Genomic DNA, 11,532 nt, shown 5'->3' with positions numbered 1-11,532 from the left:
ATAAGCAATGCATTTATTTCAGTTCTGTTGATTAAAAACCAGTTTAAATAGTTTCATACTAAAGCGGGCTATCGATGACGTGTTGATTATTGACAAGTATATCGATATCTCTGGCGATATCACGATATAAATATTTATTTTTATTCAAAACTATCGATACAAATATTTATTTTTATTCCAAAAATATCGATATAAATATTTATTTTTATTCCAAAAGTATCGATATAAATATTTATTTTTATTCAAAACTATCGATACAAATATTTTTATACATTTTGCACATCCCTAACATGATTTGTTGTCTCCCTCTATTACTTCTCCCTCTGTCACTTACGTTGGTGCTATCTCCCTCTTTTACTGACTTACGTGGCTCTTACGTTAGCTGACACTACGTTTTCTGCCGCTTACGTTTGTTGCGATATTAAATATCAGGTAAAAAAATATCACGATATAAATATTTATTTTTATGCAAAAAACATAGATATACTGATATGTTGGTATATTTTTCACATCCCTAGTGCGCGGCGTATGGATTTGTTTATCAATAAGGAGCTGGTTCTGACCAAGGAAACTGGACTGGAGGATGTGGCGCCGCTGTGCCTCAAGCTGCTCCCCTGGCTGCGCGGCTGCCAGGAGGAGATGCACAGCGAGCACCGCCACCTGCGGCTCAGCCAATCCGTGGTGGAATCCCTGCTGAAGGCTCACCTGTACCTGTTCGAGTGCTACGATCGCTTTGGCGAACCGCTGGCCGATCGATGCGATTCCAGTGGCTTCTTTGCGGGCTGCTCTAGTCTGGAGGCTCGGAGGCAGTGCATCCGGGAGCTGTGCAAGGCCATTGTGAACACAAAGCGGGGAGAAGCGCATGCGCCACTGCTGTATCTAATGCATCGCACATTCGCCGAGATTCAGCCCGCCTGGAGTGTGATCCGTGATCTGGACTGGTCGGAGCTTCGAAGATCAGAGGCACTTTCCTGCAGTGATTTTATCAGCCCGGATCTCCAGCAGATGCGCCGCCTGGTGAAGCGAATTGGTCGCTTGTCCAGTCTGCGGGACATGGAGACCGCTCTGCAGCGCGCCATGGAGCTGGTGGGCTTCCCGGTGTGGCTGCACCTCTTCCAGGAGTCACGGCACAGTGACATCCACTCCGACTGCCATCTACTGCGCAACATGATCTGCGATACTGTGACGGAGGGCGCATCGCCCGCCTGCTCCGGATTCCTGCACAATGTGTACCTGTTCGTGCTGCCGCCCGCCAACGTTCTGAGGTTCCGGGCTGGCCTGGAGCATGTGCGTCTGGCTAGCAGCCTGATTGCATACCTAACCGGCCATTGGAGCCGGCACCTGCCCTACTTGGACCTGGATGAGATGCAATTGACCGCCGAGGCTCCTGCCATGGCTGTGGCGCAACTGCCCCTCAACGAGGCCACCTATGTGACCCACCTGATGCTGGCCCCCGCATCCCCATGTCGCCGCCAGTTCGCCCAGCAGTTACGCACCCTCCTGTCCGCCCAGACCTTTGCCCAGCTCCTGGAGCTGCTCAATAAAGTGGCCTTCGTGTTTAGTTAATCACCCATAAGCTTTTAATCGTTTTTGGGCAGAAACTCGCAGTTGCCATCGGTCAGGCGGACCACCTTCTCGCCCTTCTCCGCCAGGATCTCCTCGATGTTGCGCTTGCCCTCCAGATCCGTGAACCAGTTGAGATTGTCGGCGATCAGGTGGTGATTGGAGCAGCCCTCGCAGGTCACGATGACGACGCCGCGCTGGTAGGCCACCTTCGAAATGGTCTTCATGTTCCGCGTCTGGCACACCTTGCAGGTGTAGATCAGCTGCATCTTGGACTCCAGTTTCGCCAGGGGAACGCTGTTGGTGGCCACCGTCTTGTCCGCATCTTCCTGGAGGCGAAGAAAATGTATACTACATGAATTGAGAGCACATTTTTGTTGATAATGGTTGGTATTTGTACCTCCCATAAATCATCATATCGATGACCTCTTTATTTCTACCTTGAAATGATAATCATAAGTCTGATATGTTTTTGGCCTCCAAATAATTTACGTAATATAAAACAAAAAAAAAATGAAAATAGTTGATTCTATTGTTAATTTTAATCATTTAACTTATTACTTAAAATAATAAAAAAATTAGTTGTTTTACTATGTAAATTAAATCGAAATTTTAAAATTAAGTTGATTTTAAGAATTATTTATTGTTAAAACCGATAATAAATATGAAAAATGTATAAAAAAATGGTTTTAACAAAAATTTTTAACATTTTATATTTTAAAAGACTGAAATTCTTTCAATTTTGTAAATTGTAAAGCTTACTTAAGATGAAGTAATTTTAATGTAAATTTGCATAACTTACCACCGGCTTGGTGCAGTGTAGGCTGCGGCAAATGCACGTGTAGTTGTTGTTGTTCCTTAAAACAGCTGTTTGTGTTTTGGTTGCAAATTGTTGCAATTGCAACTGGAAATTTGGGTGTTTTAAAGCATCGGCTTGTGTTGTTCGACTTCTTGTATACAGTGTGCGCCTTGCCACGCCTACGCTGATTTTGTACACTTGTCGTAGGGCACACATTTTCTCTAATTTATTGATTTTTATTGATATTATTTAATTCTGACCAGATGTGTGAAATGCAGTTGGGCTTAGGGATGGCCTTTTGGCCTTGGCCCTTGACAGTGACAAACGTGAGTCGCGGCTGTGAACAGTGACTTGAGCAGTCACAATTGGAGCTTATAAAATTCGTCATAGTTAAATTGTATAGTTACATTTTAAAAACAGAAAAATGTATATTACTTTCGGAAAGGCAACGTTTTCCACGCATATAAAATAAACTTATTGTTTACCAACTTTTGAAAGTACCTAGGTTCAGTGAAGTTTTTTTTTTTTGTAAATATATTTCATAATTAAAGAAGATTATAATAAGTTATTTGGTACTCCACAGATACCAAACTGACTTTTAAAGCGCAGTCGCGGTTTCCACCCCGGCCCGTGATTCCGACCCATCGATAGCTCCAGCTGATGTCGTCTCACGTGATACTATCGACAGTAGTCTCATCACCAGCTGGTAATAGAACTATTGTATTTTCGAATTTTTTTGTGGAAATTGTTGGGGGAAAACAAATTATATAAAGCACAAGAAGCGATGGCAACACGTGTGGTGGCAACGGCGACGGTGCGGGCGGTCAAGGGTCGCAAGCTGATCCCGACGCGGGCCGCTCTGACGCTGGTAAGAAAGGCAGCAATCTGGTGAAATCGGCGCGTGCAGCTGAGATGATGAAGTAACAGTCCCCTCGCAGTGATTCTGATCCCCACTCTAATCCTTTCCAGACTCCGGCGGCGGTGATGCGTATCAAGACCCTGCTGCAGGACAAACCGGATATGGTGAGTATTAAACCCCTGGTGGCCAATCGATGGAAAAGGTCCCTGTCTCAAGACCACAACATACTGTGGAACTCTTTAAAGTCGTTCCACCCAAGGCAGAAACTCCTGAAAGATTATCCTTAGATTATTCCAAAAGGCTCTTAGGACTCTCCTCGATAAATCCAAAAAGTCCCTTTGTAATTATATTTGTTTTAAGAATTGGTATACATTCTATGGATCCCTTAGTCTTAACGAACCATTATATTTCATTTCATAAATACTATATACTTTATATACCCTTGAGGTCATTTTTCTGTCTTATGCGCATCTAAAACGCATTTCTGGTAGCAACGTCTATAAAAACGCTTTATTTCGGTTCTAAGTTAAGTAGGTACATAGATCTTTATAGGTCTTTGTCTGTTAATCTACCCAGATTCTACAAATTTTGGTCATCCCATATACAAAAGTAACTTTATGACCTCTGCAGAATAATCACTCTAATTCCTGAGGAAATAAAAGGTTTGATATCAGCTTTATTATATTATTTAAGATGTACCTAGTCTAGGATTTAAATATTGGAATGCAAGATATTCTATTAATGTTGTTCCCCGTAGGTTGGCTTGAAGGTGGGCGTACGGCAGCGCGGATGCAATGGTCTCTCCTACACACTGGACTATGCCAGTCAAAAAGGTAAGCCACAGTGCACTTGGAGCTAACCAGTGGAGAACTAATACTGACCTTTCCTTGTTAATATTTGCCAGCAGACAAGTTGGATGAGGAGGTGGTCCAGGATGGCGTCAAGGTGTTCATCGACAAGAAGGCGCAGCTATCGCTGCTGGGTAAGTGTCTTACGGAAAACGCAAGCCATTTTGTAAGATAAACTAACATGCAATTCCCTCCACCAGGCACCGAGATGGACTTTGTGGAATCTAAGCTGTCCAGCGAATTCGTGTTCAACAATCCGAACATCAAGGGCACCTGCGGATGCGGCGAATCGTTCAGCATGTAAACCGATGGAGATCCGGAGGAGATCCGCCGGCACCCGCCTCGCAGACCTAAATTAACCAAGTTAAATGCAGTACGCGGCCTAACCTAGTATCTCATTTCTTGTGTGTTGGCAATAGCACCGCATCCTTTGTAAATTTTACTTCGCAAAACGAATTCTAAATGTTAAGTTGTGTTCTATAGTTAAATTTTAGTTGTAGCGCTAGGTAAGTGACCCACCCGCTTCCTGGCCGCCGGCTGGCAGTTTGTCCTTTTAGCCCTAGTTCAATATATAGACAAGGAATGTTCTACAAAAGATCGTGTATTGTGTATGAAAATAGCTTAAGACTATCGCTGGTTCATGCCCTGAAAGCCGTACTCCTCGTAATCATCGCGCGTGTAGACGAACTCGTCGAAGTTGGGACTGGTGGCCACCTCCTTGCCGCCGTACCAGGCGTAGCTTACCGGATCCTCGGGGCAGATGAGCGACACCTCCAGGTCGTCGGGAACCAGGGCGCGCAAGTCTTGCTTGAGGCGCGGCAGGAAGCCGGGAAACTGGGCGCTGCCGCCCACAATAAGGATGTTGAGCAGCAGCTCTCGGTGCGCCTCCCAGGGACAGGCCTTTAGGCAATCGGCCACTGCCTCCGGGATGCCCACCTGCGGCACTCCAATGTCCGAGGGATTGAAGAGCAGCTCGGGCACGGTGAAGCGCTCATTGCACAGCGGCACCGATTGTTGCTGCGACTCGTCCTCGCGCGGCTTGCCCGGAATGCGGACATAGCCCCGCTTCACGGTGGTGAAGTCCGGAAGGACATAGTCCAGCGAGATTTCCCTGCGCTTCTCCTCCGACTGATGCACACGCATCGCCTGCTTGAAGTCCTCCGCCACGAAGCAGACATCCTCCTTGATCTGGTTTACCACATGGCTCTCGTCCATCACGTTCAGGTGGCGATATGAGATCAGCTCCTTGAGGTGATTGGTCAGCGCCTTGCCGCCCATGTCGATGCGGCGAATGCCCTCGAGGACGCGCCGTCCCAGGACAAAGGGAACGATGTGTGTGAAGCTATAGCCGACATCGATGATGATGCAGTTCAGCGTCTGCATTGTGGTGCGCTCCTCGCTGTCGGCCACATAGTTAAAGGCGGCCAGATCGGCGGCTGTGGTCTTGTAAACACCGGCTGCCCGGTACTCCTCGAACAGCATCTCCATCATCGCCTCCTGGACGCTCTGGAAGTTCATCTGTGGCTCGGTAATGACGATGTTGCGGTTCTCCAGCGTGCAACCGATGCCGTCCTTGCTGAAGACGTAGTCCCATACCGTCTTCTGGGTGTCCCAGTTGAGCAGGTAGCCACGCTGGAAGGCCAGGATGTAGAACAGCGCCGAGGTGTCCCGGCACTCCTCGATCTGGTTGCCCACAAAGGCGCGCCGCCGCTCGCTCTTCGCCTTCATGATGCAGTTGGGCACCACCTGCGGCTCGTCCTGGCTGGAGAGGCCCACCTTGGCCGTGTACGCCCCGTTGTCCAGCACCACCACTGCGTTGGACATCCTTTCCGCGGTTCGTGTAATCCTCAGGGCGGATTTATAGCATTTTCCAGAATGACAACAAATTCGGTTCGTTTCGCTTTAGTGCTGACGATTGCAGTCGATTGTTCTTGAGTGCTGGCCGTCTGGCTTTTTTAATCGGAGTTATCGTTTTTGGCGGTAGTTTTGAAAGTTTGGTATTTTTAACGGCTAGTTATCTGTTTTGAAGAGGCACCAAAGAATAAATGTTTGTTTTATTTTGTTTGCTTACTTTAAAAGACTATCCTTACTGTCATTACTAAAAATTAAATATTTTCCGATTTCCGAAAAAAACAAGTTTTAAAATCGTTTGTGCCAATTGTCTGGTATCAAACGCTAACAACGCTATATTTTGGCCGAATACGAATATATTACAAAAACTCTCGACTAAGCCTATGTATGTACGTGCTATTTGGGAATTGAGGCGGCTGGAGCCGCCAATGGCAGAACCTCAAGCTTGTGCGGATCACTGCGATCGCTGACGAAGTGCAGCACCTCGAAGCCCACCTCGACCATGATTAGGATGATGATCATCCACTCCAGCCGAATGTGATGGGCATCGTTGAGGTTGTGCGAAACCAATTCGGCCAGCTCCACGCAGTGGTTAATCTTCTCGTTCATCACCTTGGTGCGCCGCGTGATGCTGAAGTAAGAGCACACCTGCAAATACAGCGCCTCCAGTTCCTCGCGATCCCAGTAAAAATCGGGTGCATCCAACAGATCAGACGACAAGTTGATCACATGACGCAGGGCAAAGAGTTCGCCTGTTTTTCGCAGCATAGCCGCCCGGGAGATCCTCAAGCGGCGACCCCGCTTCAGATCCTCGGTGAGATGCTCTATGGAGTCTATATAGCGATCCAGGGTGGCCTCCCAAATGCCCAGCTTAATGGATTGCGCCATCGCATTCGAGAAGGTGTACTTGTACAGGAAACTATCCGTATCGGCGGTGACAAAGAACTTGCCATTCTGGAAGAATGCCCGCGAGGTGACATTAAAGTCGCTGCTCTCCGCCACCAGATCGCCCTCCACATCCACGGCCGTCGATGGGATATAGGTGTACGGCATCACCTCGCTCTCCCCGTGCACCAGGGCACTCACGTACGATTCCCTTTCGAAGGAGCGCAGGAAGCTAAGCACATTGTTCGTCTCGATGTCGCTGCAGTTCCAAAAGACCACCGAGCCCTCGCGGAAAAAGAATATCTCGCGTGGCTGCTGGCCGGTAGGATATTTCGCCGCCACGAAGAGCACATTCTGCTCGACATCCAGATTGTCGGTGGAGAAGAAACGCTTCGTTTCGTACAGATTCTGTTGGCGGAGCGCAATTTGCAGATCCTCCAGGTTGTACTCCTCGGCGGTTGTATAGCCACGGGTGTTGAGAAAGCCCAGGGCAGACAGTTCATCGATGGCCAGGCGCTTCTTTCGGATGATCCTGGTGCGAATGGGCGACAGGATGGACTCCAGGCGCTCCTCGGCCAGCGGCAACGGCTTAACCTGTGGCTGCGGCTGTTTCTTGGGCGCAGGTTGTGCGGGAGAGGCAGTTGGCGACGCCGCCGCCGGCGAAGTGGCCTCACTGGCCAGCCACCGGCGCCGGTTCATCATCATCCATTGCGTCCGGAGCTGCTGGCGCGGAGCTCGGAGTCCGCGCAGCACCACCTGCTCGAATCCCAGGCGTGCAAAGTTCATGGCGTTTACCTTAACGTTGATTTATCCTTAAGCAGCAGCTAGTTGGCCATTTCTAATACATTGATCGGTTCGGTAACGTCTCGTATATGGTGACTATATAATATAGTTGCCTAGCCGGTTAGGTGCCCTCCGATTGTCCGTTGTTGTGATTATCGGTTTCGATAGGCGCATCAGTGGGGAGTTACTTATCGGGCCGTCAGCTTTTTTCTGGACATTAAATTCTATGATAGTAAGATATTTTTTATCTAAAGAATATTATTTCTAAACAATAAAAATAATTTTTTGACTCCTCTTCGCGTTTTTTCATTTTTCTAACTGACACAAATAAAAAAATTTCCAGGACTTATATTTTGGTCAAAACTATTCATTTTTTAGTGGTTTTTCAGTCGTAGTTTAGCCAAATCAAGGCCTACAGTTAAAAGACCGACTGTTTTGAGCAGCTTGCTTCAATTGCTATCGATCCCCATCACTTTAAGGAATATTTATTTTTTGACAAATTTTTTAATTTTTTGTAAGGGGGTAGCTCGGTTTTTTGGGATTCAGATTTTGGTCAAAAATACTCATTTTTTTTGGTTTTTCAGTCGTAGTTTAGCCAAATCAAATCGTTCAGCTAAAAGATCGACAGTTTTGAGCAGCTTGCTTCAATTGCTATCGATCCCTATCACTTTAAGGAAAATTTATTTTTTGACAAATTTTTTCATTTTTTGTAAGGGGGTAGCTTTTTTTTTTGGGATTCAGATTTTGGTCAAAAATACTCATTTTTTAGTGGGTTTTCAGTCGTAGTTTAGCCAAATCAAATCGTACAGCTAAAAGACCGACAGTTTTGAGCAGCTTGCTTCAATTGCTATCGATCCCCACCACTTTAAGGAAGATTTATTTTTTGACAAATTTTTTCATTTTTTGTAAGGGGGTAGCTCGGTTTTTTTTGAGATTCAGATTTTGGTCAAAAATACTCATATTTTAGTGGTTTTTCAGTCGTAGCTTAGGCAAATCAAGGCGTACAGCTAAAAGACCGACAGTCTTCCCAGCACTTTAAGAAAGATTTATTTTTGGGAAAATTTGTTCATTTTTTGTAAGGGGGTAGCTCTGTTTTTTTTGAGAATCAGATTTTGGTAGCGGATTATCAAGCTCTCAACTTTAGCGTTAAAAAGCTAGCTTCTCCAGCCAACCGCCAGCACTGTTTCGATAACGATAGCCAGCAGCTGTTTGCCTTGCCCCCATTCGACCAATTTCTTCCCAAACGGGGTGGAAAACAAACGCAGTTACTACCCAACAATCAGCACGTGCGGCGCCAGAATTCAGGACGCACTGCAGCGGGGCGACAAGAGAGAAACAAGGAAGCAACGCCGATGTGCAACACAGACTGATAGCAACGTAAAATGAACGCATTGCGCAACATCTTCACATCGCGAACGCTCAACTATTTGCGCCAGAATGGACAGAACGCGATCCTCAACGCCACCCAGCAGCAGCAGGCTGTGGACGCCGTACCGTTGACCACCGATCCCGAACAGCTGCTGAAGGCCAACCGTCCCGCTCCGCTCTCCATACCGCGCTCCATCCTCGATGCTTGCCAGTTTACGGCCAAGACCTTTGACCTGGGACGCACTGCGTCAGGGAATCAAACGAATGGCTCCCTGTCGCCGACTACACTGAAGCGTTTCAGTCGCATGCAACGGCGCATGGAGCTGGTGTACCGCTGCAAGCTGTGCAACACCCGCAACACTAAGACCATCAGCGAGGAGGCCTACTACAGCGGCGTGGTGATCCTGCAGTGCGATGGCTGTGCCGTCGACCACCTCATCAAGGACAACCTGGGACTTTTCACCAGCAGCGATGGCGACATCAGCATCAGCTCGGGCATCAGTACCAGCAAGAACATCGACCAGGTGCTAGCCGACCGCCATGCCCGCGTCCGGGTGATCAAGGTGAACGAGCACGGCGAGCTCATCTAGGAACTCTAGTCAAGTCTAGGCATCGGTAGAGGCCAGGAGAAAAAGCTGGTGCCGCGTCAGCCTGTCTGAGGTCGTGTCTGAGGTGGACACACTCGGCACGGGGGCACATTGAACCCAAGCACCCACAAATGTACCCAGTTACACAAACCGGAATCTCGGAATCCCTCATTCTGCTCCGAGCACGACCGGCTGTATATAATAATTGTACTGTAATTGTTGATTGTTTAGGGCCGTGAGTAATGCCTAAAAAAAAGTGATTAAAAGAACGCCCAGTTCGAAAGTTAAATCATATTTATATTAATCTGTTTTTTATCTGCGGGCTATCTTATCGGAGTACACAGAAAGCAAATTTATAATGCTATGATGAGCAATGTGATGATATACATATATAATTCAATTTAAAAAATAGCTGTGGTCTTTGACCACCAGCATTTGTTATTAAAGAGAACAAATAATAGAATATAGAATATATGTATTTAATTTTCTTTCTGTCTACGCATACGCATTTATGTATACTAGACGCTGATAAATGTGTTTACCCGAAACTAGAAATCCCGCCCAGTCAAAATTCTACGAATCTGGAGAGCCCCAGAATGGGGTAGAAGCCGAGGGGGCTTGGTGGCGGGTTGCTAATTGATCGGATCGATCAAAACACAACCGGGGTGGTAATTATCGCAACAATAAAAATTGGCACGCTGCCGGTTTTTCTACGCAATGGTGAAATTTAACGGGGAGGTATGGCGCTAGACTTTAGTGATATATACTATATATTCCTAAATATACACGCCCATGTCGAGTGATCGCTTTTACGTCTTAAGGGGCCGAAAAACAGCCACTTGCGATGACGCTAACCCAGAAAGATATGCCTCCGAATGGGCTAACAACAGCGAATTTTAGAAGATAAAGGCACGTGCCTGGTCATATCACACTGGATCAAAAACAACATTAATCTTGATTATAATTTTTGGAAAATCATAGTTTTTAACAATTTCCATTATCGAAAGTGATTGATTTTTGCTAAGCTTGAAAATCTTAAGAACTTTTATGTCATGACCATATATAACATTTTTAAAAATATTTTAAGTCATAGCAATGCCATTTACTTTAATTTTTAATAGATAAAAAATAAAAAAATGTAAATCGTCAAGCTTAAAATATTTGAAAACTATAGTTTAATGAAAATTCTATTAAACTAGTTTGGTGTCAGATAGGCATAACATGAGAATTCCCAACTAAGCATGACATTGCAATTTTTGACGTCAGCACAATTAAAAATACATTATTTAAATGGTATAAACAAGCACGATGATTCCAAGGTATAGCGTCCATCTATATAGTAAAACGTCTAGCTTTACAGATATATGGTCACCAAACGTGCGACCACAACTGTGTAGATAATGCTACTGATAAAGACGTCATCATCGGTTATCTTTGGAGGCATATTCAAGTGGTAACACCCCCGGAAAGACTTCAAAAACATCGTTCTCGAGCGGATTGCGGCGATAAATAAAACTCAGAGCATTTGTTTTGTTTTTAAATTATTTAAACCTATTTATTCGAGAATACTTCGAATATGCGTGTGTATATATTGTATCGTACTAAAATCTCATTTGATATTTCTAGGATAAATAAAATTGTGATTTGTTTCCTTCATCTCTCAGTTAATTTACATGTTTAGAATACGCTTCTTCTGATGATTTAAAATACTCATTATAATGCTACTTTGTATTAATCTTTCGTTTTTATCGGATGAGTTTCTCTTTGCTTTTTTGTAGGTTGTGTTTTTTTTCGTTTTTCCGCCTGATTCTCCTGGAAGCGCACTTTTGTTACGATTCTTGTGATTATTAATCTCCTTCTGGCTCATAATTTGTTTGTTTTTGTTGACTCCTCTCGTTTCTGTTAACTATTTCACAATTTGTTTGAATGCTCGACTAATTTGAAAAGGAAACCAAGTCGGACCTTGATAAGCGGTCTTTGATTTTGTTT

General features: G+C 45.4%; 6 protein-coding genes across 7 annotated transcripts; 3 read left to right on the top strand and 3 right to left on the bottom strand.

Annotated features, from left to right (window-relative positions):
• The first annotated feature begins 321 nt into the window (after nt 1–321).
• LOC108018961 (uncharacterized) lies at nt 322–1,566 on the top strand. The gene is made up of 2 exons (XM_017086564.4): nt 322–432; nt 519–1,566. The coding sequence occupies exon 2, from the start codon at nt 529–531 to the stop codon at nt 1,564–1,566; it is 1,038 nt and encodes a 345-aa protein (XP_016942053.2). The 5' UTR covers nt 322–432; nt 519–528.
• On the bottom strand, nt 1,558–2,656 carry LOC108018962 (uncharacterized). The gene is made up of 2 exons (XM_017086565.4): nt 2,366–2,656; nt 1,558–1,892 (listed from the first exon to the last, which is right to left on the bottom strand). Exons 1-2 carry the CDS (start codon nt 2,576–2,578, stop codon nt 1,581–1,583), a joined length of 525 nt encoding a protein of 174 aa, XP_016942054.2. The 5' UTR covers nt 2,579–2,656; the 3' UTR covers nt 1,558–1,580.
• Nucleotides 2,657–3,028: 372 nt separating this feature from the next.
• Nucleotides 3,029–4,664, top strand: MagR (Iron-sulfur cluster assembly 1 homolog MagR). Of its 2 annotated transcripts, none has more exons than XM_017086504.4 (5): nt 3,029–3,230; nt 3,332–3,385; nt 3,979–4,054; nt 4,129–4,203; nt 4,270–4,664. In XM_017086504.4, exons 1-5 carry the CDS (start codon nt 3,147–3,149, stop codon nt 4,371–4,373), a joined length of 393 nt encoding a protein of 130 aa, XP_016941993.1. In that variant the 5' UTR covers nt 3,029–3,146; the 3' UTR covers nt 4,374–4,664. The 2 variants fall into 2 exon arrangements, with proteins under 2 accessions (XP_016941993.1, XP_016941992.1); XM_017086503.4 differs by having other exon boundaries at nt 4,126–4,203.
• On the bottom strand, nt 4,653–6,005 carry Arp6 (Actin-related protein 6). The gene has a single exon (XM_017086502.4). It carries the CDS (start codon nt 5,891–5,893, stop codon nt 4,697–4,699), a length of 1,197 nt encoding a protein of 398 aa, XP_016941991.1. The 5' UTR covers nt 5,894–6,005; the 3' UTR covers nt 4,653–4,696.
• A 201-nt stretch (nt 6,006–6,206) lies between these two features.
• Nucleotides 6,207–7,747, bottom strand: LOC108018958 (required for meiotic nuclear division protein 1 homolog). Its single transcript, XM_017086562.4, has one exon. The coding sequence runs from the start codon at nt 7,589–7,591 to the stop codon at nt 6,317–6,319; it is 1,275 nt and encodes a 424-aa protein (XP_016942051.2). The 5' UTR covers nt 7,592–7,747; the 3' UTR covers nt 6,207–6,316.
• Nucleotides 7,748–8,801: 1,054 nt separating this feature from the next.
• On the top strand, nt 8,802–9,837 carry LOC108018952 (uncharacterized). The gene has a single exon (XM_017086554.4). It carries the CDS (start codon nt 8,971–8,973, stop codon nt 9,544–9,546), a length of 576 nt encoding a protein of 191 aa, XP_016942043.2. The 5' UTR covers nt 8,802–8,970; the 3' UTR covers nt 9,547–9,837.
• The last annotated feature ends 1,695 nt before the right edge of the window (nt 9,838–11,532 follow it).

Source organism: Drosophila suzukii, chromosome X, assembly GCF_043229965.1.
Source record: "Drosophila suzukii chromosome X, CBGP_Dsuzu_IsoJpt1.0, whole genome shotgun sequence".
Taxonomy (NCBI): Eukaryota; Metazoa; Arthropoda; class Insecta; order Diptera; family Drosophilidae; genus Drosophila; species Drosophila suzukii.
This window is presented reverse-complemented; position numbering and strand designations above follow the sequence as displayed.